The sequence below is a fragment of the Psittacula echo genome, assembly GCF_963264785.1.
Source record: "Psittacula echo genome assembly, chromosome: 11".
Classification (NCBI taxonomy): domain Eukaryota; kingdom Metazoa; phylum Chordata; class Aves; order Psittaciformes; family Psittacidae; genus Psittacula; species Psittacula echo.
In genome coordinates this window covers 14,848,983-14,876,724 of record NC_137746.1, presented here as the reverse complement: position 1 = coordinate 14,876,724, position 27,742 = coordinate 14,848,983, and the positions used below count along the sequence as shown (strand labels likewise).

Below are 27,742 nucleotides of genomic sequence, written 5' to 3'. Positions count from 1 at the left end.
CAGCCCCTCTGTGCAGGCACAGGGCTCCGGGGGAACACACGGAGGGGTCCCCTCCAGCCCTCACCCCACAGTGTGAATCACAGCCCCACGTGTGGGGCTGGGCTCAGCATCGTGGCTCTGCTGCAGCCCATGGCTCCAGCCAGCCTCCCTCAAGGGTTAATCTTCCTCTCCCGAGCTCCTCAAAGCTAATTAGAAAGAGCCTGGGTAAGTGTGGCAGCACACAGCCACCCTGCACTTATCTCCCCACTTCCGGGGCTCTGCCCTTATCATTTAATTAAAGCTGCAGTGCGCTTCCCTGCCTGGCAGCACCTCATCAGGGAGCTCACTGGAGCTTGAGGCGGAGCCTTTGCCAGTTTGCCACGGAAGAAGCAGGACAAAGGCAGGGAACATACCTCAGGAAGGACAATAAAAGGGAGAAGATGATGAAGAAAGAATCCCTTTGTGCTGGCAGCCAGGCTGGACGGGGCTTGGAGCAAGCTGCTCTAGTGGAAGGTGTCCCTGCCCGTGGCAGGGGTTGGAACTGGATGAGCTTTGAGGTCCCTTCCAACCCAAACCAGGCTGGGATTCTATGACAAGGCGGGCAGGGAGGGAGCAAGCCCCATCCCCAGTGCCAGCCATGCTGCTCTTCATGGGGATGCAGGGTCCTCTCGGCTCTACATGGATGTCAGCCTGGAGGTCTGACAGAAAGCTGCCTCCACCACAGGCAGGGTGGGGGACCCTACAGCCCAGCTCCGTCACCCAGCAGCAGCAGGACCCTGGACCCCCTAGCCCACCCCAAAGCAGCTCTCCCAGCACAGCACGCTCGGATGTACCCTGACACCAGAGCCCATGCATGCTTCATGCCCCTGCAGCAGAGCAAGCCACACTCAGCGCTCCCATTGGCAAGGAACAACCATGCAGCACCCAGCACCCCAAAGAGAACTGGGGACCTCCAGTGTACTGGGGAGAGATGCCATCAAACAGCAGCAGCTGCAGCACCAGGTCTGTGAGGGAGGGCTGGGATGCATAAACCCTGAGAGCTGCTGCTGTTTGAAGGCCACACAGCAGTGCGTGGGAGCAGGTACCCCGGGCTGCGTGCTGGGACTCAGGCATTTTGGGGCATGCAACCCCCAACTGATGCTGACAGCTTCCGTGCCAAATTCCACACCTCTCTTCCAAAGCATGGTTAAGCTAATGGGTCTTGAAAAGAACTTCTTATAATCAGTTTGTTAGCAGGGCTGAGCCAGCACGTCTTGTTCTCAAGAAACAGCTGGAACACCTCTGCTAAACCTTCAGGAAAGAAGAAAAAGGCATCGACCCAAGGGAAACCCAGCATGGAAAATTCAAGCCTTAGTGCTGGAAATCTGCTGAAGTGATAAGCAATCAAAACGAAGGCTGTATAACACAAAATGCCAAGCAGCCCGAGGCTGTACAGTCTATATAATGATCCTCATTGCAGATTTCTAAAGCTGCTGGGAAGCTGCAGCCTGGCTGGGAGATGCATGCATGTGCTTGGCATGTTCCAAGCAGGAGGAACGGAGTGATTCAGCCTTATACCAACGCTGTGCAGACCTTCCGCTGCTCCTGAAAGCGGTGGTCCTCTCCCACCACCATTAGTTCCTCAATGCTAATGAGGAGCAAGAATTAATGCATGATATTTTAATTTATTCTTTAAACTCATTTCCATCAAGCCCAGTTTTGTCACCTCCAGGCTTGTAGCCACATGTTCAACCTTGGAGCACATTGCAAAGTGCCCCAGTTCATGTGCAAGGGGGACTTAGGAGCACTGCTCTGGTTTCACGAGCACTCTATGTTTGCTCCTTGGTGGCTGCCTCTCATTGTAAGCTTGTATTAAAGCTCTTGTGTCAGGGAGTACGCATGTCTGCCTTTGAACAAAACCATTGTTAACTCTCCATCAACAATTTAATAATCTTTCTCCAGCAGGACAATGAAGCAGGGGAAATTATTCTTGCAGGGGAGCCGGTAGCCACACAGCAAAGTGCTGCTCCAGGCCTTTGAAGTCACATAGGTGTTTAACTGACAAAAGCAATCACAACTTCCTGAAAAGGGCTTGCCTCCAACAAGGAGAGCTGGAAACAAAGGAAACCAAGACCCCTCAGAGGGAAGCGGAGCAGGGGAGAAGGAAGAGCCTTTGTAAAAGAGTCAGGCCGAAACCCACGGAGAGAGGAAATGACAGCATGGATTTGCATGCATACGCTTTGTTTTCTTTCCACAGATCTTTCCTGGGCTGCTTAAGAGTAAAGTGAACACATTCACTTGTCGCTTCAGCTTTCTTGCAGTCTGTTCTGACTCTGGAAACATGCTGGCTGGCTCAGCCACAATGGAGAGGAGGAAGAGGCCAGATCCTTGCCAGAATTTGTGGTGGATATTTGAAGGAACAGGGGATGGGCATTAAATCCAGAGCTGATGCTCGTGGGCTTGAGGAGGAAATGTCTGTGTTGATGGAGGACGCACGCATAGACCTGGATACCATACCCAGCCACAGAGAACCAAACACAGGTGAAATCCAGCATAGAGCACCTTTATAAGCATTAAACCAGGGGTATGGTCATGAAAATGACCCAACAGCAAATGAGGGTGTCTGACTGCTCAAAGAGCCTACACAGAAGAGCCTGAACCTCTGAACTACCCAGCCCATTTCTCTGCAGTGAGGACACGTGCCATAAACCCAGCTGAACACACACATTATTGATGCCTCCAACACCCACAGACTCAGAGGTTGAAAATCTGCAGTGGAAACTAAATGGGGAGGGATTTGTGGCTGTGACGTGGCGGGAGCAGCCTATGCACTGGTCACATCCTCCTGTGGTCCAGCCACAACAAGTGCCAAGAATCAGCCCAGGCAGTCAAAGATTCTGAATTGAAGCACTTGCCATAATCCCCCACAGGGGCATTGAAAGGATCCGCAGTGGTGATGGCCACAGCAGGGCAGGAGTCACCTCCTCATGTAAAAATAGGATGTATCAACGTCAATGCAGCTTGCTAAAGGCGCAGCTCTGAGCAGGCAGGAGGATATCAGTGATCTGATGCAAATGGGGAGGTTGAAGAATGAGGCAGACCGGTTATGGTTTGTTTGGGACGATCCAGGGGAAAAGCCCAGCTTCTGAGGAATACTGCTCTGCCCTACGTTTGTTATTAGGACAGCAGAAAGGCGCACTTGTGGGAGAGTGGGAGAAAGAAGGATAATCGCTTTCAATAGGGAATATCATCCTCCAGCTACTCCTGAGTGCTGCAGTTTACAGACTGCTAGAGGTGAGATGCAATAAAGTTTGCACCACTCGAGGGAGAGCTGCCAGAGGCAGTCCTAAAGGCATAGGATGAATAAAACATGCTTTAAGGAATGAGCGAGGATCAAACCTGCTGCCTAGCATCCTGGCAGGACAAGGGGGATACATCATCGCCTTGCGTTGGCAAAGGTGATTTGCCAGCTCTGTCACCCCCAAAGCAGAGCACAAAGGAACAACAGGATGATCACGAGAAGGTTCTGACTTCACGGTCCAGCAGAGATGTCTGAAAAATTCCAGAATCAGTCCAAGGGCATAATTTTTACAGATTATTTGTCAAAAGGGAGAAGGTGGTAATAGCAGGTTTGCTCCTTATGCACAGTCCATAGCAATAGATGTGTGTAGCACCGAGCAAAGCAGCGGTGTACCTGTTTGAAAAAGCAGCTCGGAACTGAGCAGGTAGAGGGCTCACAAGGATCTGTGATTTGAGAGGTCTAGGATCAGCAATTGACCCTTTGAAGGAAGCCATTAATCATCATTAAGGAGGTTTATGTCCCGAGGGCCCAAAGGCAAAGCAACATGAGTCTTGTGTCTTCTGATGTGGGTTAGCAAAGAGAAAACAGGGCTTGGAGATGAAAAATAGAATATGTGTGGCCAATGGGGTTTACCTGCAGCATGGAACTGCCCGAGCATGGGAAGGTTCAGGATATGGCTGCTGATAGGGGGAACAATAGCATGAAAGCAGCACGGGTTTCAGGAAAGGCAAGATATTTGCCTTCTCTCCTTGATTTATCTGCATCTCAGTGGGTGCCCCTTCCTCTGTGGCTAATAAGCAGCAAGATGCTAGACACAGAATATACAATTCCTTTTGCTTTTATTCATTTTCTTTCGAGATATAATAAGTCTTGCTTTTGTCAAGATCCCTGTTGTCTGGGTAATTTCATCTAGAGATCCTCAAGGAACAGAGATCTCCATATCACTCCAAGTTTAATATCTTGGTTTTAGCTGGCATATTCTCAAGCAATAACTTACACAGCCGAAGAAGAAGAAAAAAGATTACTTATGTCTAATTGGCATTATACTAATTAGCAGCAAAATACATCAGGCAAATAGCACATCTATTCGCTCCCTGTCATTTTGCATTCCCTACTCCATCTTCTCCTTCCTCTGCAGCTATAAACCAACACGACATGCTGTTCTGACACATCCCTGAACAAAGATCATATCCTAACCCTTTCCTCCTTTCTCTTGCTGCCTCCTTGGTTTTTCCTTCCAAGCAAGGTTGATTGAAAACAGACACAGACATACAATGGATTGAGAACTGTTGGGTTTATGAATCTGTGCTCATCCCGCTTTTCTTTGCCAGATCTCCTCCCCAGCCTCTCCCAGTGTTTCGTGTACAGATGGTTTATGGCCATCCATGTAAGAATGTTTAACCTTTTATATCTGAATAAGTATACGAAAACAGATAGAGTAAACCAGAGGTACATGTCCTCTCACACATGGGCCACCACGGCTGATTTATTCCTGACTCACGGCATTTTTGGCAGTTCATCCTAAATGCTTTTAAAAGTGAAACAAGTTAAACTTGATAATGCCAGTCTTCTGCTGGAGCAAGGGTCCTGAGTGTAAATCTAAGCATCCCCAAGACCCACCACGAGCACCTCATTGTTCAGCTAATTTTCAGTTAGAGCAGCTCTCTACCAGACAAGAGCCCTGGTGCAGTTTGGAAGTGAGCACTTTGTGTGGAGCAATCCTTCCCAATGGACAGGATGGATGGAGCAACACTGACTGAGTTTAGCCAGGCAGATATGAGATATGCTGGGGTGGTTGGCCTCAAAGCCCAGCAATAAGATCTGCCTTGTTTTCAGTGATATGGCAGTGGAAGAAGCACCCATGTAGGACTTGGTATCCATCAGACCCTGGGCAGTCCTATTCTCCCATCAGGGAGGTGCAGCCCTCCTTTCCCATAACGAGTGAGGCTGAAGCCCACTGCAGAGATTATCTGGGTCCAACCACAATGCCCAGGGAAGAAGGAACTCAGCACCATGTGGCTTCCCTACACTGGTATTGTATCAGCACTGGCTCTGCATGATTGCATCAGCTCACATGAAATGAGCCCTGGTTCCTGCAGGGGAACCTCAGCTCTCCGAAAGGTAAAGACAGGGGCTGATATGGTTAGATAAGCTCTGAGTCAAAGCAGCCTATCCTTGGTATCTCTCGCCAGATGCCATGACTAATGTTAGATTTATGGAGTGTCCTCTCCGCAAGTAAAGCAAAGAGCTAGCGTTACAACACTTACTGGAGGCAACTTCAAATCAGGATGGATGAGAGCTTGTGGGAAGGAGATGGAGAGAGAAATTCATTAATAGTGAGAGCACAAAGGATGAAATCCTGGGGAAGAGTGAACAACTGAGATTGACATTTGACCTCACATTGATTTCGCCGAGGACAGGAATGAATCCCTTATCCACTTTCTCATGCCTACGAGAGGGATTTTCCACCTGAGGGATCTACACCAGACCAATCCTTCAAACTCAGCCACATGCTATTTCTATGAGAAAGAAAATGCAGTGTGAAGTCCTCAAGAAGCTCAAATGGGTGACTTCATAAGCTTCTCTAGCATTAAGTTTAAATCCCACACTAATGCAGGTCCCTTTACATAGGAAGAGGTATTGCCAAGCAGGAAGGTTTATAGAGACATTCAGGAGCATTCAGAGGCAGATAAAGGGGAAATAACTGACTTAGATCACACAGGAGCTGGAAATGGCATGTCAAATTACTTCAAAAGGAGCTTTCTAAGGAAGCAGGTCTTTGAAAACAACAAATAGTCTGGGGCTGCTGAGGGATCCTAGCTGTCTGTTGCTTTTACACTTAGTCACTGTTTCTGGTTTAGATGTATTCTAAACCTCACGTGGCTGTTCAGTGCCCTTCTGCCAAAGCCCTGCCTTCTGCAAGTTCAGCTCTTTGTGGAGCCACAGAGTAGTCAGGTTAGGAAAATTGCTCTGACTTCAGAGTAATATGGCCAAAAAAATCAGAGTGATCCAGCAAAACTTCAGCCTGATCAGCTCCCCGGTCCAGTTCGCCATGCAGCCAAACTGCTGTGCTGGCACAAGAGGGCTCATGGCACAGGGACAGGGATGAGCAAACCAGGACACAGAGGAGGGGAGCTGCCTATTCTGGCATTCTTGCTAACAAAACACACAGGGTGCTGGCTGTGGTTAACAGGTTCATCAACAGAAATGCTCATAACTCAGCTGCTGGCTCTCCCCCATGGATGTCCTGTTCCAGTGAGACACACAGGTTGCCCAAGGAAGCTGTGGCTGCCCCATCCCTGGCAGTGTTCAAGGCCAGGTTGTACAAGGCTTGCAGCAACCTGCTGTAGTGGAAGGTGTCCCTGCCCATGGCAGGGAGGTGGAAATGGATGAGCTTTAAGGTCCCTTCCAACCCAAACCATTTCATGATTCTATCATTCTAGGTCACATCTGCATTTGCTCCAGAGAACCTGTCCAAGGGCAGGGCACTGGGTTCAAAGCCCTGTTCAAATGCAGATTTTAAAATGATATAGAAAACATTCCTATCCAAACCCAGACACAACAGAAGTGTCTGCGGGAGCTTCATCCAACCCCTTGTTCTGATGAAATGTCCTCGCTGGAGAGCAACGTGGGATAAATGAAAAAGGGACCCACCCTCTTGTTCCTGGTGCAGACCTAATTCTGAATGCTTCTTCCTGTAACACAGTTCACCAAACTTGAGTTGAACCCATGAATAGTTTGAGGATGACATAAACCGCTCTTTGGAAAACAGACTTTGTACCAAGGAAGGGGTGTTTAGATTTGGTCTGGATAAGAAGGAACATTTGCATGGGCATTTGCAACCACTGCCAGGCAAAGAAGAAAACCCTCATCATGTGCAGGCTGAGTGGCAGTAAAACTGTACCTCACATTGCAGCCACCTTGTGCCATGTTTCAATGTCACCAGGGCTGCAGGAGTGCGTGTCCTGCCAGGTGAGAGTGAACAGGGAAGCGTGGTTCCAAAAGCAAGGTGAGTTTTGGGCTGGCTTTCAGCACAGTCTCCAAGCCTGGGGTCTCTGCGGTATCATGCAGTAAATCAGCAAGTTTAGAGCAGGGTCATCTCCCCAGGATGTGCACTCATGATAGTGCAGGGAGAGGATCATGGCGGGCAGTGCTTCCAAATGCAAGAAAGAGTAATGATGTAGAATAATGACAGGACTTTCTCCATCCAGTAAGTACACAGCAGGGAGAATGTGAAGGACGTAAAAGAAGGGAGATGACATTCACTCATTTCCATCGTCTTGCCATAGACAGCAAGAGGGAATGGAAGTGTCACAGCCCAGAACAGGATCACAAGGAATAGCAGAAAACTCAAAAAATCCCATCTCAACTGCAGGAGGCACACGTACACCCATAGGGATCTATATATTCTACAAGAGAAGGCACCTTCCTACTGAAATGCGAAGCTTTTTATCCCTCAGGCACTGACTGAGAACCGCTGTCCTGCCTAGGTTTTCCATAATCACACAATGCAGCTACAGCTCAGGGACAGAAAGGGTGAAAAAAAGTAATCAGAATTCAACAAGGAAACTTGGGTCCTTCAAAGAGCTCCTCTAGAGATGTCCAGGATCTGCTAATGCTCCTTGGAGAACCTGAAGACAATCTTACATGAGCACTACCACATAATCCTGTGAGACAAGACAGACACCGTCAAATGAATTATTAAAGCTATTTTGGACAATGTCTGAAGCAAGGAGCATCCTTCTTAGAAGGTCTTGAGAGGATTAAAGGCATTCTCTGTAGCTAGTAGCAATGTAGTTGTTACTCGGTCTGGGGAAGAGAAACCAACTGTACCCTGTTTACCCTGGGCTCCTCGGTGCAGCTAAGGTGAGGAAGGTGACCTGGCTGACGTGGCATCCCAGAACTGCTCTGACCGAACAGCTCTGTCGTAACAGAGTTTACCCAGGCATGAATGCTGGAAAACATGGAGAAGCAAAACATTAGGGTGAGAACAAGTTTGCAGCTACAGCTCAGACAGAAACAGCGTGTTGAAATAGCGATGGTGTAATCCATGACCATTTGCAGTCTGTCGGATGTTGCCTCTCCCGATGAAAATCTTTCCCTACATCTCTCTCCAGTAGTGATTAGGAGAATCAGAAGCTGCCTTTGGGGATGAACTAACATTAAGTGAAGAAAGAAGAGAAGCTCATGATTTCTTATGAAGAAATGCAGATGCCTGCAGAGCTGAAGATCACTGAGGAACCCAGATGTGATTTGTAGAAGTAGATGAGATGCAGAAGATGGTCCCAGACAGGATGCGTACCCTAAACAAGAGCAGGAGTCGGAAGCTACTAGTAATGACAAAACATTTACAGTCAGTAATTGCAGCCCTGATGTCAATAACCAGTGTTAAAAAGGATCAGTTATAAAAAATCCCAAAGTTTCAGCTAGAGAGGAATCCAAGCACTGGTCAGACCCAAGCCAACAGCCCTTAGACGTGTGACCTGCTGGTTCTCAGTCAGAAAGAGGGGACAGTGCCAGCCAGAGACCATCTTTCTTTATTCCACAGACAGCACCATTTATCTTACCCTCTGCCATACCCTCAGTGTTCTCTTAAACGGTGTGAGATCTTTCAGTAAGAACCATGTACCAGACAACCTCTGTGGGCTCACAGCATTTGACCAGGACACGGCATAGAGCTTGCTTGAATCCTACAGCCCAGACAGAAACCCAGTCAAAAGCATTCCTCAGTGCTCTGCAACAAAGCAAAAGTGCTGCAGGGTATGTTTGAAAACAAATCTGCAGACTGAACATGTGCTTGGAACACTTTCTGCAAGACAAAAGGGACATTTACAGATAATGCAGAAAAAAGAAGAGGCTTTAAGATCCAGAGACTTCGCTCTGCCAGAGGAGGAGAGAGACAGTCATATTTTTTTGGTCCCATCTGCTGGCTGGAAGGAACTGAACAACAACAGCAGTGAGAACCTTAAAAAGAAGCTCATGACTGGACTGACACAAAGCAGAAGACAGGAGGTAGTGGCTGCCCAGTGCTGCAAATCCATCCCATCACCATGAGCAGTAAGAAGAGATTGTTGGCTTGGGATTCCTCTTGTGGGCCAGCCACCTTCTCAAGGTGCTCTATTGTAGGGGGCACACACAGCCCTGTGCCAGGCAGCAGCAGCAGCTCTGTTTGCGTGTGATGGACACACATGCCTGTTGTGAGGCTACGAAGATGAACACCAGCAGTCACATTATCTCTGTGCCTGGTGCTGCTATGGATGCCACTGAGTGCTGCTGAGAGCTGTGGGCTATCATCTGGACACATCCACAGCACTAAAAGGTTGTTGGCAAATTGGCCATCATGCAGAGAAAAAACGATACGAAGGCAAGGAAGATCTGAACTATAATCAGAAGCATAGCAAAAGGGAGCAGGAGGAAAATATCTCCCCAGGCTGCCATTGCAAGGGTTGCCAAAAAGCAGCGCATACATCCAAGATGTGCCAGATGTTGTTGCTGCTGCCCAGGAATGGGGCTGCAGGTCTGTGGTGGCGTCATGAGCAGATGGCAATGGCTGGGAGGAGCGCAGGGAAAGGTGGGAGGGAAAGAAGAGAGACCCAGCTGCCAAAATATCCTGCCTTGGCTCTGCTCACAGTGAGGGACTTGACTCAGTTTTTGAGCATATCAAAGAGAACTTTGAATGTTGACTTGCTCGCATGTGATCTACAAGTATGCATCAAGTGAGGAGTCTCTTAATGTTGTAAGATTCAATGGAAGTATAAGGCAGCTAGCGCAGCTCAAGCAGAATTCAAGTTGCAGGCTTGTGAAACTGGGGGCAGAGAGGATGTGCCACTGGAAGGGATCACCAGCACACTTGCCACAGTTTGCCATCAAAATGGGAGCTTTCCAAAGGAGTGCTCTCGCTCAGCCATGGTGGGATGGAGAAATCAGAAGGTGGAATTTCATGGCTTGTGTCACGCAGGGGTTAGACAAGCTGCTCCTTCTGGCTTACATCAACCTACCCATCTTTCTTGAAACTAACAATAATCTGGACCGAAAGGGTTTAATGAAGTCCAGCAATTAAACCCTGGCAATGCTATCTCAATTCCTACACTCAGGCTGTGCTGAGGTGTTCAAAGGAGGTAGGAGACCATCAGAAAAAGACTGGTCTTGACAGAAAAGCCTACGGCTGTGAACCAGGCAAGAGGGTTTTACACCTAGCTCTGCCACAGAGTCCCAAAGCCACACTGCGCACGCCTCATATGCCAGAGGCAGCCGATGCAGCCTTAGCTTTGCCATCCAAGAGCAGCTGGAGACCTGCCCCATGGCTCGGAGCACTGGGGTGCTGCAGCAGCTCACCCGGGGGTCACCCAATGCTAGCAGCCATCTCAGAAACGCAGGTTATGATTTTCTGTTTCATTCCCCACCTAGGGTGGAATCTCTTTCCTGGAAGGAGAGCTGCGAGGATAAACTCATTACCATCTGTGAAGTACAGATACTACTGCACTAAGTGCATCGCAAAAGCTCAGGAGATGATTGTTAATTACATATTCAGTGCGGGGTTGTGATGGCATGCATTAAAAATGGCATGGGGTGCCCACTTTAAATAATGGGGATAAAGCAATTTAAACATTTGTCCCTGTTCTGTGGGCTGAATTCAGAACTACTTCATGCAATACATCATCAGGTACCTCTGCACCACACAGGGACCGAGCGAAACAGCCTTGATGTAACGGTTCCTAAATTGCACATATTTGGTCCTGTAATCTTACTAAATTGTCCCCATCGTCAATGGAGAGAGACTGGCACTTTCATCATTCAAGCTCTGCATGCATTATGGCAGGGCAGATCCTCTGCAGAGCAGAATCACTCCCAGGCTCCTTCCAACTAAAGCAAATCTGTGATGCAGGGGGAGCAGATGTCTTTAGCGAAAGCAACGGGTGGCCAAGTGGGAGACTAAGCTCAGTTCCCAGCTCAGTGTACCCCACAGAAGCGGATAACAGCATGGCAAAATGTTGGGGAGGAAACAGTGGGCAGCTAGGTAAAATACCAGGGATGACAAATGCCTGGGATGAGTGAGGAGCTGGCACATCAGTGCCAAGATACTGGAGAAGTCTTCATCAGAAGCATCGTAATTCCTCCTGAAAAAGACCTGGCTCAGCCCCTGCAATACAGCATTTTACTGCAGTCTGCACAGTCAAAAGTGTCCAAAAAAGGAGGACACTGATATGTGTGTTAATCAAGTGAAGAACCATCTACAAAGAAAAAGCATGGATCTGTCTTCCAGTTGAAGAGCTATAAATAGCCTTGCATACTTGCTTATCAGATTGGTTCGGCTGCAGGGATAATCTCCTGGAGAAAGCAATGGAAGCCCTGTTATGTTGGATATTTATAACTAGATGAAAGCCTAGAAAATGCACAGTCCTGTCAGTCTTGTGCTCGCGCCGCGAGATAGGGTGTGTGGGATCCAAGTCGTCTCTTCAGTTTAATATAAGGTCAAGGATGGCTTAGTCTTCCCAGATTCACAAAGAACAGTATCTGATCTCTTTGAGGAGCTGGTGCCGCTTCAGAAGCCAAGACAAGGGCATGGTGAGACAGTCCCCTAAAAGGTCATGATGGTCCCATATCACTGGAGACTCTTTGCAGGAAGGAAGATACGACCCTTCTCCGGTCAAACAAGGCAGAGATGCCTTGTTTGCACCAGGGAGGTGTCTGATGTGCCACATCTCGGGCAGGAAAACCACGGGAAACCCTATTCTAATGAACAGATCTAACATGACCAGTATCTCTTAATCTCCAAATCGCCTGACCTGGTGCCTACTTAACGGATCACGATGCTGACCCCAGCCCCTAAGGTTCATTGAACTGTCTTTGCCAGATTACCTGCAGAGCACAGGACCAACTAGGTTTAACGCTGGTGGATTCCCCAGAGCATTGGCCTGCCATGGCCTCTGCACTGATCCTGGTTTATACAGGTCAGGACGGCTGCTGGAGGCACTGGAGCCTGACATCCCAGCACCGCCATGTGAGGGGAGCCAAGACAGGACAGGCTGGGGGATGGAGAGCAGAACAAGGTTACAGTCATCCCCTGGGAGACTCTGCACACACTGTATCATATGTGGATGTTTGTGGATGGGTGTGTGGTGCTGTGAACATACACAGGGTGTCATGTGCAAAGTGAGCTGCCTAATTCATAGGGCAGGTTGGGTTTTGTGATGCTGTGGGCACCATGCCTGAGTGCTCTATCCCTGAGAGTCACTGTCCTAGGCAGTATTGCCTAGCCTTCCTTGGGTCTGCTCATCCCCATTGGGCAGACAATGAACATCTCAAGCAATACAGGCAGCATTTTCTGCCCTCCATCTCTTGCTGCAGATCCTCCAGGTCCTGTTCTCTTCATAGAATCATGGAACTGTTTGTGTTGGAAGGGACCTTCAAGCTCATCCAGTTCCAACAGCTGCTACAGGCAGGTTGCTTCAAGCCCTGTCCACCTGGCTTTTCCTCTTTCTGCTTTGAGCCCTGCTCCTCCCTCATCACCTCTGGGTTGCCTGTCACCTTCAGGGGCCCAAACTTTCCTCTTCCAGGCCCATCAGCACCACCACCCTGCTATATCCTGCAGCACAGCCATGTGGCATCTCCTTGCCCACATGCACTTCAAGCCTCTCTTGTAGGTGCAGGCTTATACTCAAAGGGAACTTAGGAATTCCAGTACTGTTGTCATGTGCCAGGACTCCAGGAGCCTCTTCACACTTCCCAGTTGACTGGCTGGTACTTTTGGGAAGAAAGGTACCTGCACGACACTCCTAGACAGGAGGATAACTCATATTGCAAGAGCAATGTGGATTTGGGAACCCTGCCAGACCTGGCACCACCACGCCTTACTTCAATGGTTATAGCATAGCAAACTCCAGTGTTACTCCAGAAACTAACCTGGGAAGAAGGAAGAGATGTTCCAAGAGACCTTCAAGACCACAGGCTACATTGGGACCCATGTGTTCCTTGATAGGGAGACCCAGCAGGTTTGCAGCTCCCTGGACCAGCTGAACACACTCTCAGCCCTTTTCACACCACATACAGACCTGTCCCAGAGTCAAGGATGCTCCAGAAGTAGGAGGAGACTTCAGGAGAACACTCTGCACGTCCTCTTTTTCCCTCTCAGAGGTTTCTCTGAACTTGCCAGCCCCACTACAACCTCCCCTCAGCACAAGAGCACAGAAGGCATCAGGTACAGCAATGTTATGTGCACAGCCAGAGCCAAATCCAAGGAAGCAACTTAAGCTGGCCAGAGAAGGTAGCTTGGCAAGTGGGCTCATTGGGGGTAGTCAGGCAGGCAGCACAGAGGCAGCACAAGGAGCAGAACTGGGGTTGAAGCTATGCCAGGGCAGGGGGAAGCCAGCTCTCCCGCAGTGAGACTGCAGACACCCCCGGTGGGGATCTCAGGTAAAGGAGGCCCTGAGCAGGAGGTCGCTCTTGGATTTGCCACGACCACGCTCCCTGATCCTCCACCTATCTCCTCACCCCAGCCTGTGCCACTGAGCTCTTCCCCTCGGCTCCTTGGGAAACTCCCCCAGCTCCAACACCCACCACAGCACAGAGAGCTGCATCACACCCCGGCCACCCCTACATCCCTGCCCTGCAGTAGGGCACCCGTGGGACCACTTGACTGTGGCACACAAGCTCACCATCAGCTGGGCTACAACCCCCTCCACTGCTGCCTGTGCTGCCACCTCGGACCATCCTGTTGGGCCCCCCGTCTACATCATTCCAAACCCTTCTGCCTCTTGCCAAACCCATCTTCCTCCTTGACTCTTCCTATTCCCGCATCTCACTTCCCCCAGACCTCCTGTCCCTCACCCATCTCTCCCGTCCCCACCATGACCTTGTTGCTCTCTTGCTTTGAGCCTCACCTCTTTCTCCAGCCTCCCAGCCCTACATGACAAGCCTGTCCCATCCGAGCTCCTCGCCCCATCCCACCCGCACCAGTGGAGGTGCAGTGCTGGGGATGAAGAGCCCTGGCACAGGGTCCCTGGGATGGGGCAGGCACGCGTGCGGCACGCACGTACCGTTCTCAGGGTGCTCCATCTCCCCGATGCTGCCATCGGGCGTGGTGCGTTCATAGTGGTCCTCAGGCAGGGCCAGCGGCCCAATGCGGGGCCCTGACGATGATTTGCTGCTCGGGGTCTCTGACTCCTCCAGCCCGCTGTCGTAGTAGCTGTGCTGGGAGGGATCCTGCAGGTCCTGAGCCTGGCTGGCTGCAGAGAACGTCACTCGGCGATGAGGTAACTGAGAGAGAAGAGAAAAGCTGTTGTATCACCCACCCAGCAGATGAAGGCAAAGAGGGGGTCAGGCGGAGTGCTCCTGCCCAGTGCTCCCAACACCAGCAGGGTCCATCACCAGCCCCACACAGCCGCATCTGTGGGGCTCCACCCCAGGCAGGAGCACCCCATCAGACACCAGCACATGCAGGGAGCACGCCTTGCACCTCTGACCCAGCAGCTCCCTCCATGGCTTGTGCCCCAGCTTCTTTTTCCACTCAGAGACAAACCTGGGCAGATGCCTTCTCCCATCACAGGCAAGGTCCCCCATTAGCGCAGCATCCTGAATCACTGGCACTCACCCCATCCTACATCTTGGCACTCAGACTCTGCATGCACCCTGGGTGCTCTCAGAGACCCACCTGGCTGAGCCCACCCGAAAGCCTCTCTGATGGGTTCACTTCCCAGCACAGAGCTAGAGTTACTCCATCCCTCACCTTCCAGCCTCTGACCTGTCACCGTCTCTCATCCTAAGAGATTTAAGGGTTATCACAGCATCTTTTGTCTGCTTGTTAAACATTTCGATGACCCTGCTTTACACTTTCTCTCCCCAGCATTGCCTCATGCTTGGGAGGAGCTCCCTGCAAGCAACCATTAAGCTACATCATTATCCTCCTCCAAACCCTTCCATAAAATCCTTCTTTGTGGTGATTACTGAGGAGTGGAAGGGGTAGCGGGAGTTCATAGGGCAAGAGCAGGATGAGGTGTGCAGAGAATGAAAAACAAACACCGAGAGAGAGAAAAGACACAAGATCACCCATAAACGTAGGAGGGAGCCCAAGAGAGGAGTGATTTGACGGGGATCTAAAGGCGATCAGGATAGAGAGGAACCAACACACCATTTAGGCTGATGTTTTTACTACAACTGAGTGGCAATCGGGCATCCCACACAGGTACCACCAACGAGGAAGGGGAAGGTATTGAGCCTAACGGAGGGAAGGAACACACAGGGAGCATTTAGATGAGCTAAGCTGCTTTTTAGGTTGGCTGGACGTGATTAAATTCACCCCAGATGCTTAGAGACCTGATTCAAGTCACTTCAGAGGTGTTATGGCTTTTTTTGGTGCTTTTTTTTTTTTTTTTTGCCTTTTATACTTTTTAAAAAGAATTTGTAGAGAATCAGGGAGCTTCCAGAAGCCTGGAAGTGATCTAAAATAGCACCTGTCTTTAAAGAGGAGAAAAAAGAAGAGCTGGAGAATTATAAAGCAGTTAGCTTAATTTCAGTTCCTGGAAAAATACTGAAACAGATAAAAGAACTCTTTGTAAGTACCTACAAGATAACAAGAAAATGAGTAACAGCCACTGTAGGTTTGTCACAAACAAACATGTCAAGCCATTGAACTCCTTCCTTTGAAAAGACATCAGGCCTCGTGGATGGAGGAGGAGCAGTAAATGTTATGTCTTGACTTGAGGAAGTTTTTGACACTGTTTTAGACGATGTTCTCCCTAAGTAATGCAGGAAAAACAGTGTAGGTGCAGCATAGTATTTCTATGCTTGGGTAATATAGTGCAATTCACTGCAGGGTGGATGGGAGGCATTCAGAAAGTTGGAGTCAGAAAGTAATCACTGCAGACAAGCCTTTCAGCTAGGACGATGCATCAGTTGAAACTCTTCAGGTTGCGTCCCTAGTCCCTCCAGCCTGTATTTCCATTACCTGCTTGGCTGGCAGATGTGGAATAGATCTGTCACATTTGCACACCGCGCAAACAGCGGGCTGGCTGAGGGACTGGGGGTTACCACAGATCTCAGGTTGATGATCCTTCAACGTGTCAATCTCACACCAACAAATGCATCTATATTGGGATGTGCAAACAGGAGCTTTGTCCTGGAGTCACGCAGGGATGTATTTGCTCTGCAGGGCTCAAGCGGGGCTGCAGAGGCAGAGCTGTGTCCAGGCTGGGCACTGCTTTTGAGAACATGTGCACCAGGGGAATAGAAACAAGTAATAAGTAATAGTAATAAGACTGAGGAACCTGGTTTGAGGAGGAGAGGGCTAAGGGTGAAAAAGACGCAGCACTCCTCAAGCTCATAAAAACCTTCTGCAAAGGCTTTTATGGCTGCTTTTGGCCACGGACAGACAGGAAGGAACGGCCTTCACTTGCAGCAGCAAAGACCAAGGTTAGCCGCTACAGAAGAAAATGCAGTGGTAGGTTTAGCTTAGATTGCCAATAGATTGCCAAAGCAGAAGCGCAATCTTCATGAAGGGATAGGCAAGAACCTCCCAGGAGGTCTTGTGGAGGAGCTGAGGTCAGGGCAGCCCTGCCCACTGCACATTTGCATGCAGATGACCCTCCAGAGGACATCCTTCCTCTGTAGGCTCTGCAGCTGTGTAGAGCCTTGCAAGAGCCTTCACTGCACAGACCTCACTGCCCAACATAGAATCATAGACTGGTTTGGGTTGGAAGGGACCTTCAAACTCATCCAGTCCAACCCCCCTGCAATGAGCAGGAACATCTTCCACTAGATCAGGTTGCCCAGAACCACATCCAGCCTGGCCTGGAATGTCTCCAGGGATGGCTCATCCACCACCACAGGTAAAACCTGTGTTTTACCACCTCCGTTGTAAAGGATTTCTTCGTCATGTCACCATGCTAGGCAATGCTGTCCCACCACTGCTTCCTCCTGCACTCCAAGTGCCTGGCTGAGACTGCTTCCTCCATCACTGGGGCTCATTGAATCACAGAATCATTTAGATTGGAAAAGACCTTTAAGATCATCAGGTCCAACTGCAAACCCAACCCTGCCAAGTCCACCACTAAACCATGTCCTTGTAAATGCCACATCTACACATCTCAACGCTTTTGCTTTCTCTCTGTGCTTGTAAAACCCCAGACAAGCAGCCAGGGCTCCTTGGGGTGCCTGCAATAATACAAACAAACAGCCTCAGAAACCCAGCCTGTGACAGCTACTATCCCTCCCCTGAGGGGCCCACTTCCAAATAGCATCACTTTTACCTAAAAACCACCTCTTTTAAATGTCAGTTCCTGCCTGGCAGCCCTCAAATGGGCTCTTCCCACTGCATGGCAAAGGCAATCCACACTCAGTCCCACTCCCCTCCAACCCTGCATGGCATTGATGGGGTTATTTCCACCCTTGTGTTCTGCACAGTCCTGGCAGCTTGTGCCCGGCTGAAGCTCTCCACCCGGGGAGCCTTGCTCTGGAGTCACAGAAAGACACTGAATCAATTTGTCTGGCACTGACTTACAGCAATTGGGTTTTGATTGACCTTTCCCTGTGAGGTTAAAGAGCCTTTCAGTATGCAGCGTTTCCTACACAAGAAGCTGCTTGTACAGTGTGATCAAGGCATGCCTCAATCTTCTTTTTGAGGAGTTAAACAACCTGGGTTCCTTATGTCTCAACCTGCAAGACAGCAAATCAGTTCTGTGGCCCTCATCTTTACTTGCCCCAGTTCTTCCCCAGTCCTCCTCAGTGGTGATCCCTGCAGAGCTGCTGGTGCCATCTCACCAGGGCTGTCTGCAGAGCCTTGCTTCTCCTTCCTCTCAGGGTTTTGCATCCTAGGACTGTAATAACCCTTTGGTGGGAGCACTGCGAGTGCTCACACTGAGCTACTCATGCAGTGTGACCCTTAAATCCATTTTAAAGTCAGTGCTTTCCAGGATATAAACCAGCATTCCCTATTTCACAACATCCAAGCTTTGCATTTGGCTGTGTTAAAATGCACTTTGTTTAAATGGGCCCAGTTTACCAAGCAATCTGGATTGCTGTGCATGACTGCTCTATCCTCATCATGATCTCCACTCCACCAATCTCCGTGTCAGCTGCAAATTTTATCCGTGGTGATTTTATATTTACTTCCAGATCGTTGATTACAACATTGAATGGTAGCGGGCACAGTGCTGCCGCCGAAGAGCTCCTCCAGGAGAACCTCATTCCATGAGGATTCCCAACCAACAACTGCTTCTTTTCACTAAGCTGTTGATAAACCAGATCTTCATCTAGCTAACAATGCTTTGCTTCTAATGAGGAGTGCTGATGCAAAGTAATAATTATAATAACAGAATGCATTATCAACTCGGCATCTTCACCCAGCTCCAAGTTGATCAGCTGCACGCTGTAATCTTCCACCAACATTAAACCAGATCTGCTGCTTCAGACCCGCAGGTATGCCTAGAGCAGGTCCTGTTCCTCATTGTGGGCAGGAGCAGATGCCTAAGGAAATGTTTAAGAGCTGGACCTGTCACATAACACCACTGCCCAATATCCCTTCCCATCAAACTGCGTTGACTGACGTCAATGCTATTTCCATCACTGAGCTTCCTGCCTCAGCTATTAATCCAGTTGTTCCCCGGGGCTGGTGAGGACAGCATGCGCTGCACGCAGCATCCCATCACTGTTCCAGCTGGCCCATCCTGGGGTCCCTAGCTCCATTAACACCCCAGATCAGACAGCTCCTACTCTAGACCTTTCAAGACTCTTTGGCACAAATGATTTGACTTCATTATGTCGAACATCACTCTTCCAGGAGCAGTGTTTAATGTTGAACCAAACCTGGTTCTCAGCGCACTGGCAGGTACTGCATCCTACCTTGTTATGTCTCAGTCCAAATTACCAGAACTATTTATTGAATGCGTTTGCATTTTTCCTACATAATTAACCATCTTGCAATCTCTGTTTGGGAATGACAGTTCCTGGATTCCACCTCTTGCTAGCACATTTTTTAAAGCACTCCTTACTGCGGTGAGCTTGTCAGAATTGATTTTCCCCCAATGTCTTTGGCTTTCCTTGTCAATTCTCTACACTCCATAACCACTCATTTCTACTAATTGCCATACACTCCCTCCCTTTTCCTCCCTCCTTCCCCCATCTATTGTTTTGCTGTTTCTAACTGCTGTCTCCACTTTGCCACTGCACTAGAACAGGGATTTGGGGCAAAGCTGCCTCTTTTCTTAGCTGACAAATTGTGGCTCCGAGAAAAACTCCTTTCAAGGGCTCCCCAGTGCCTGCTTTTATATCTCCAACAGGGAGATCTGCCTGCACCAACCTCTACATCCAAGGAGCAAATGAGCCCCTATTCCCCCCCACTTTCTGCAGGGAGCAACGGCACCAGTGGCTGCCTCCAGCAGCAGTGGATGCTCTGATGAAGACATTCATCCCCTGGTAAATCCTGTGGGTTTCTGTTGTGCTGCAGCTCAGGGTTTTTCCCTGAGCAAGGAACTGTTTGCAGCTCATACATTTAATGCTCCCCGTTCTCTGTGAAGTGCATTCGCTCCTTTTTGACTCCATGCCTGCTTTTGGCCTCCGCAGCATCCTGCAGCAGTGAACTTTCTGCCCGTGTGCTAAGCAAAAGAAGCACTTCCCTTCGGTTTTACATCTGCTGCCTGTTAATTCTTCCTTGAAATCCTCCTGCCTGCAGGGTGATGAGGAAACATGAGTAATTGCTCCTCGCTCTACCCCTTTCCAATTTCACACATCCGCGCTGCATCCCGCTCCACCGTGTCCTCTGCGAGCTGCAGTGTGCGGCTACGTGCAGCTCCTGTCCTCCTGCAGACACCAGAGAGGTCAGGCCACCCTTGCTGCCTTCCCCTGTGCCTGGTCTAGCTCTGCACCAGCCTTTCTGCAATGAGGACAGGATCACACCCTCAGTTCCGGTTTTGGGGCTTATCTGACAGCAGCAGGGGCTTGTTTTGATAAGGCATTTTCTCCCTAAAAGCATACCCCAGCCTGGTAGCACACCCCAAACCCACCCAACACCAGTCCCTGCCATAGAATCATAGAATGGTTTGGGTTGGAAAGGACCTTAAGGTCATCCAGTTCCAACCCCCTGCCATGGGCTGGGATACCTCACACTAGACCACGGCTCCTCTGTCCTGATGCTCTCCACCTTAAGGGTCCCCACCCATGGATGCTGCAGGGGGACTAAGGGTCCCCATCCCTCCTCAGCCCCACTCTGCTCCCTCCTGCCTCATCCCTTCATTACAAACATCTCATGGAGACCTGCACCAAGATGATTCTCCCTGCTAAACCCAGGGAAAACAAACAGCCTAAATTACAGCAGTGCTATGAAGTACCAGGGCTGCGGGTGTTGCACCAGCTCCCCACAAACACACGGCATCACCCCCTGTGCAGACCACATGGGCCGAGCAGCAGGAGATGCTGGTCCCCATCTGACAGGCCTGAAATTGTGCTGCTCACAAAGGAAACCTTAAAATCCACCCCAGGCACACTTTTCCTGCCATCAGGAACGGTGCAGAGCAACAGCCCCCATGGAGATGAACTGCTCTGCTACCCCCTGAGCATCGTTGAATGTGGGAGTGGTGGAAATATCAACATTGATAACTACAATGTTGATATTTCAATGCCATTAGCTGCTGATCCGAAAGCAGGATCCGCGGCTAATGGGCTCATCTGGCAGCTTCCAATTGCTCCTGCGCCTCTCCACATGCCAGGAGCCTCAACGGCCTTTCAGCCAGCTGCCAAAGGAGCTTGCTTCCCCAACAGCCGCCACAATGCAGCAACTCACAGGGCTGCAAGTGAAAGGCAATGTCAGACCAAATGCCCAGAATATAAAAATAAGTGACAAGGGAGCCATTGTAGCCCATGAGTTAGTCAACTTCAGATTCATTCATGAGCCCCTCTCTTTTACAAACCAACCTGGAGCTACACAACATCCCTGGTTACTGCAAAAGAACCCAGAAAGATAAGCCCAGAGATCGTGCCCCCAGACTACACTTTTCATGGAGGGAAGCTTTGCCACGTGTGGGAATGATTTTATCTGCTAGTGTCATGTCTGGAGAGGAGCACAGCTCCAGCACAATGCAACACAGGCTTCAGAGCAGGAGGCGGACGGGAATATTATGCCCATGGAAACCAGGGCAAGCCACAAGGAAAGCTGGACCTGAATTGCCAAAAGCCATCCAGGGCAACGCTCTGGCTCTAGGAAACCGGACACAAGCTCATGGCCATGGAAGTCGACCATTTTAGAGCTCATCTGAGCAACAGCTTCTGCTGGTGTTTGGGGGTGAAGAAGGACTCAGAGCAGATTGCTCTTCCAATCATTCCCTGTGCTACCCCAGCAGGACACCAACCAGCCATGCACTGACATTTGGAGAAGAAATCTCCCCAAAAGCATCCCTCATTTCTCCTGCACCCACCCTCATACCTGGGGCTGCCAGACCTGCATTACCTGCATGTGATGTAAAGAGCTCGCGGTGATACATAGCACCAGGCAGAGCAGCGCGATGAGGGAGAGCATTAAGCAGCAAGAGACAAATGCCACCCCAGCTTGGCATTATCCTTCTGGCACCTATGGTAACCCTCTGCTCCTCAAGGGCTGTACTTCTCCCTCTGGTTCTCTTGATGGTCTGGGAATCCTGTCTGCCCCAGAGGTACCTCCCTGCCTTGCCACAGCATTGCCAGGTCCAGATGTTCAGAGGCACAAAGGCTAACTATCGCTTCTTAAAGTGGACCAAACCACGGCAGAGCTGCAGTTCCCAGCAGTACTGGCTTGCTTCTTTTTAGCACAACATAAAGCAATTGAGGAAAAGAGCTTATGTAGAGCAAGGGAATGGGTCCCAGGGACTCTGCCCGCTTTGGACAAAGGAAGGATGGAGCAATGAGGCAGGACAACTGCCTGCCTGGGGCTCCAGCCAGCACTAACGATGGAGGGAGACAGAACCAGCCTTAAGCAAAGGTGTGCTCTACGCAACTCCTGCCTTCAAAAGAACCATTCAGACCTTCCCAAAATTCCCTCACTGAAGGTAGTATACCCAAACAAGCACTGACAGCTCTGGACACGACCACTAGCAGACCTAAAGGCCCAGCTTTCTGATCTGCCAGGCTGGTGATTCGCTGGGGTCACCTCCTGACAGCTCCTGTGGTTGCAGAAGGCACATCAGCAACAGGAATGACTGTTCTGGTCCATCTGATGTTTGAGTAACCTGGTCTAGTGCAAGGTGTCTCTGCTCATGACAGGGGGTTGGAACTGGATGAGCATTAAGGTCCACCCAACCCTAGTGATTCTGTGTTAATGAGGTATTCTTTAATAGCTGTTCTCTGCCCACGAAGCCTTGTGTCCATCCCTACCCCAGTGTTTGAAGTGAGGGTTGTTCCCAACAATCCTTTAGATGTTTCACTGTTGACAAACGAAGCTACAGAAGGAATCCATAACTGGAGGAAAGACGCAGAGTACTCCATGGGAATCACACCTCCCAAGCCAGGTATTATGTGAAAAGCAACTGCTCACTCTTCTAAGTGGCCTTTTGCATGGCATCCATCGCTGGCCATTAGCAAGTGCTGACCTTGCAGACAAGAAGAGAGGTGCTGCAAGTCCTGCTGAAATAATGATAGCAGAGCAGCCATCCTAAAATGGACAGCAGATCCCGAGGCACTATTTAATGAATAAATCTGGGTAAAATGTGGGCTGACTCCACATGGGTGCCCTGAAGCCTCCTGAAATTTGCATGATGCTCAAAGAAGCCGCCAAAGCCCGGTGCCAACCTGCCTGGTCAGATCGAATTTATCTAACTCATAGCAAGATCTAACACAATTAGAAACCCATTTAGACAGCCTGAGGACAGAGATTGCCTAACCTCTGTGCCTATCAGAGCTCTGAGCCCATCAAGGATGTGCAATTCGGCTTTTCTTTGGTTGTAATGAAGACTGGAAAGGAAAATACGAAAATAAATCATCTGAAGGATGAATCATAAAATCTAAAGGGGTTATAATCTTTATGGAATAATGTCTAAATTGGACTGACCGTGGTGTCCCAAAATGTCTATCACCTTCAAGCTGATAATAGAGCCATTTTGTAGATAGCTGGGATGGAATGGAAATTGCTCGGGACACAGAAGGTGGTCTCATAACCACATTAAAACCATCTGAAGATCCCAGGGAGAAAAAGGGTTCCAGGACTGGGAGTAACACTTGAATAAAGCCCTTGAGGAATCCAACAGCTGGAGAGTGGGACAATAATGCTGGGGAAATAATGAGCTAATCTGGCTCCCAGTTGCACCCAGTGGAGCTGACAGATAGTATTGAAAGCTCCAGGGAGAGCAGGGGGTCCCAAGCCATAGACTCAGGACTCAAAGAACCAGGAATGCTTCAGTGGCAGACTTGGCACGGAAAAAATGTCAATTTGTTGAAATCAGATCATTTCTCAAGCATGTTTCTTGTTTCTAAGTTGGGGCAGGGGGGATATCTTTGCTGACATGTAAGAATGAAAAAGTGATGCTCTTGCAAAGGTAATTTTCCCTTCAGCATTCAAGCCAAGTATTCATTATGAAGCTAAATTCAAAAGGTCAGTGAGAAGCATGCCTTTAGAAATTATTAGGAAATAGATGTTTAAACATCTGTATCCGTGGATTTCCTTGAGCCACAATAGAAAGAAAATTGCCAGTTCTTGCCGATTTGTTTTCAAATAGAAAACTTTCCTCTCATGGCAAGCCTGTTTTCTAACCACCTCCATTTCCACTGGCAAAGGGCAAAGCTTTTCCTTCGTGGACAAGGAATCGTGTCTATTCCATAAGTCTGTGCACGAACATGCTCTAGAGCCCTCGCTTTAGTGGGCTGCAACCAACCTGCACATAACAATGAATGAGGATAGTGGGTAAGACAAGCCTTCACCTGCAGGGGTCAAACAGGTAAGACAAGGAACACTGTAAGGCTTGTTAAGGCCACTTGTCTGTCAGCACTGGGCTGGCATTCCCACTCTTTCTGGCACAGGACCCCGGGTATGGATGAGTTAAGGACAGCTTTCTTTTAGCCTGTCCTCAAATCCTGGGTGAGCTGTCAAGTCCTTGGGCCAGACAGTGCAGATCATGGCTCAAGAAAGATTTCCTGAGCATCAGAGAATGTTTCTGCACTGTCTTCTCCAGGCAACGCACATCCCAATAGTCCCTAACGAACTGTGATCTCCTTGAAATCCTTGGAAAAAAACCGGCCCAAGCTCCTCCAGGCACTCCCAGGGCCTTGAATCACAACACCCCAAAAGGTCTTGCCCAGCCTGAATAATAATGAAGAGCTCTTCAAACATCTGAAATACTGATTTGGCTTTCTTCTGGGCTGGAGTGCTTTTGATGAAGAAGCAGAAAGATTAACAGATTAGTGTAAGAGGAACATCAGACACCACATTAGCAAGACATTTAGAGCAGGATCTCAGTCCCGGGCTCAGACAAGGAGCTCCCCCCCCAGCAGGGATGGATGGATATCTTTCAGAGTCTCCCAGCAGCAGCTTTGCAGCTGCTCAAGAGCATGGGGGAGCTTGGAGGATGTGAAAACCAGGCCACGTGGGAGCTAAATAGCTCCAGGCTTTCAGGTTGCTGGGGCCTTTGGAGGTGTCTCAGAGGAGCTAAATCAGGGCACTCTGACTGCTTTGCTACAGAGCAGGATCAGTTCCAAGGGAGAAGGGGCGGATTTGCTGCCCACCCAAAGTGATGGCTTCTAAAGGCAGTGTTGATGAAGCCCACCAAGACCAGCACTGCCCCATTTAGATAGCTTAGATGCCACATTTAGATAGATGATCATGAAGCAGGTATTTTGCAAGGGGAGGTGCTCAGAAGGATGTTTACCTCCTGGGGCAAGGGCATCTTTGGGATCTTTGGGCAGGATCCACAGGGCATGGCTGTGAATGCCAGCATGGATGTAAATAACGTACGAGCTTTCTCCTACCCTCCTAGCAGGTCACTGCCACAAACCTACTCTCCCACCCACTCTTCTGTGAGCATCTGAGGGACCGAAGTAAACAGCTGGCAGCATGGGAAGACACTGATGCAAAACAACCAGGAGATGTTTTAAGGGATCTTTGGGAGTTGTTTTCTTTCTGTTCACTTATGTGACCTCCTTTTCCTCTTGTGCTCTCAACTGCTGGGTTGACACAGGAACCCCACTAGGGAAAGAAACCTATACTACTGGTGGGATAGGGAAAACAGGTCCTCAAGGGTACACACTGAGACCTCCAGAAAGTTAGACAGAAGAAGACAATGTTAAGAGAGGACCTACTGGGGGAAGGCTGAGTGTGTCCAAGTCACAGGTGACCCTGGCTCCCAGAGGTGAAACCAAGACTGAGCTTCATCCAGGACGGATTGATGGATGCTGCAGCCAGTGTCAGAGGTGACAAGAGGGGGACCAAAGTACCAGAGGTGGCCCATGCCCCTGCACCCAGGCTCCTCCTCACCCATCTCTGCCTCAACCAAACAGGCTGTGTGCTTCCTGGGCCACTGAAGGAGAAGCGGCCAGGGGAAGAGTTCCTTATGGCGCAATCTCCATCGACCATCTTGGTTTCTCCCAGGAGCAGAGCCTGGGTTGTGTAACTACAGCTTGGATGGACTGGCATGCAGGGCAGGGCGTAGGAGCACAACTCTCCCCTGGAGATGGGTGGTGCACAGGGTTTCACACGTAGGTGCTCTCACCCAACAGGTATGTGTGGGGATGGAGGGTGGAGGGGGAGGAAGGAGCTTTGGACTTGGCACAGGGCTCGGCTCCATGGGCAGCCTTCAAAAGAACATGCCAGCAAGAGACAGATTTGGCAGCGAACCACAGGGCCTGAATGTCCAGGACCCCACAAGCCATGAAGGGGAGCTCCAGCTCCTTGTGACCCACCCCAGCCCCACACAAGTCAGCCCATGCGCAGCTCCATGGCTCTTGCACAGAGATCCTGGGTGGGCATCAGCTCGGGGGACACAAGCACAGAGCATCCATAACAGCAGGGCCTCCATAAGCACAAAGCCTCCATAAGCACAGAGCCTCCATAAGCACAGAGCATCCACAAGCACAGAGCATCCACCTCTTAACCGCTACCCCACGCCCTCCAGAAGCTGCCATCCCCACCTTGAGCTGACACAGTTCCCATGGATAGAGCTGCTCTGTGTCCCCTCATGCTCCCCCACAGCACCCCCCCCCGCCCTACATCACGCACCCCTCATTACCCCAGCCTCCTCTCCATCCCATCCCAGCACACCCCAGCTCTGTCCTCACCCGGGAACACCCCACCCTTCACCCCATCCACAGCCTCCTGGCTGCTCCCTGGGCAGAGGGACCACAAGGATCGCAGGGAAACACCCTGCTGTGCTTTACCCTGGGTTTGGGTGACGGATTCAGCAGGCTGCAGGGCTGGGCACTGCTCCAGGCTGCTCTGTGCACTGCAGCTGAGAGCCCGGCCGAGCGGGCAGAGCAGTGCTGGGAATATCAATCAGCACAGCTTGGCCCGCACAGCCAGCGCTTTCATCCACAGGGATCCACGGCTCGGCTGGCAGCGCCGGCCGCGGCCTCGGCCCGCACTCAGCATCTCTCTGCAGCGGGGGCAGCGGTCAGAGAGGCTGGTGGGGAGGGGAAAGCGATGGGGAAAAGGGTGGTCCCTGCCTGAGCAGGGAGGGATGAGGAGAGAGGGATGGATGAGCAGACACAGTTGTGACAGAAAAGGGAGGGGGGAAGAACTCCAGATCTAAGCTGGGGAAGCCGGTGTTCACCACAGACCAACACTGGCTGCAAGGGCGTCAGGCAGGGGAGAGCCTGGGGTCTGAGAAGCAAGAGGAAGAGGAGGGCAGGGAGGAATGAGCAGCATTTGGCACAGCACGGTGGGAGGAGGGGAAGTGGCAAAAAGCTACAAGTCACCCAGCAGCCCTGCCCGATGTGAGGAGCTGCAGGCAGCACAGCCTGGGTGAGCCTTCAAGGGAGCAAAGGATGAGGTCCTAAGTGCTGTAGGGCCAGGGACTGTGAGGCAGGAGAGGCCAGATGCTCTCCCCAGTGGTACAGGGACAGTAAACACCACTGTCTCCCTGCAGACACACTGCTTACAGAGAACTCATCACCTGCCCAAGGCTGCACGTTATGTACACCCGCTGTCACCTCCCACCGCATACAGGCTGCATACACCCCACTGCCACCCCTCCACGCACTACAGCTTGCACATCACCCTGTGCCACCTCCCGCTGTGCATCCCCCGTGCCTCCTGCCACAGTACAGGCTGCACGCACCCCGCTGCCACCTCCTCCTAGGTCAGGTTGTGGCTCCTCTCCCATGGCTGAAGCTCTTCAATGCCCCACGGTGCTCCTGCAGGCACAGGCACCCTCTCTGCCATAAACCAAAGTTCCCCAACACAGACCTGCAGGAGCCACTGCACGTTCCTGCCTTGCTTATGGGGTTCTCTGCATCCTCACCAACCCCTCAGAAGCCAGCAGTGTATGACCCACTCCTCACCCTCCTCATGCTCCCCCAGCTCCCTCAAGCACCCCACTGATG

General features: G+C 50.3%; 1 protein-coding gene across 1 annotated transcript in view; it reads right to left on the bottom strand.

Annotated features, from left to right (window-relative positions):
• The window catches only part of PCDH1 (protocadherin 1), a gene marked incomplete at its 3' end in the record, with an annotated part of 52,084 nt that overhangs the window by 10,261 nt on the left and 14,081 nt on the right, over positions 1–27,742 (bottom strand). Inside the window, exon 4 of the mRNA XM_080627046.1 lies at positions 14,296–14,515. Coding sequence (XP_080483172.1) covers positions 14,296–14,515 — 220 coding nt within the window. The remainder of the gene's footprint in view (positions 1–14,295; positions 14,516–27,742) is intronic.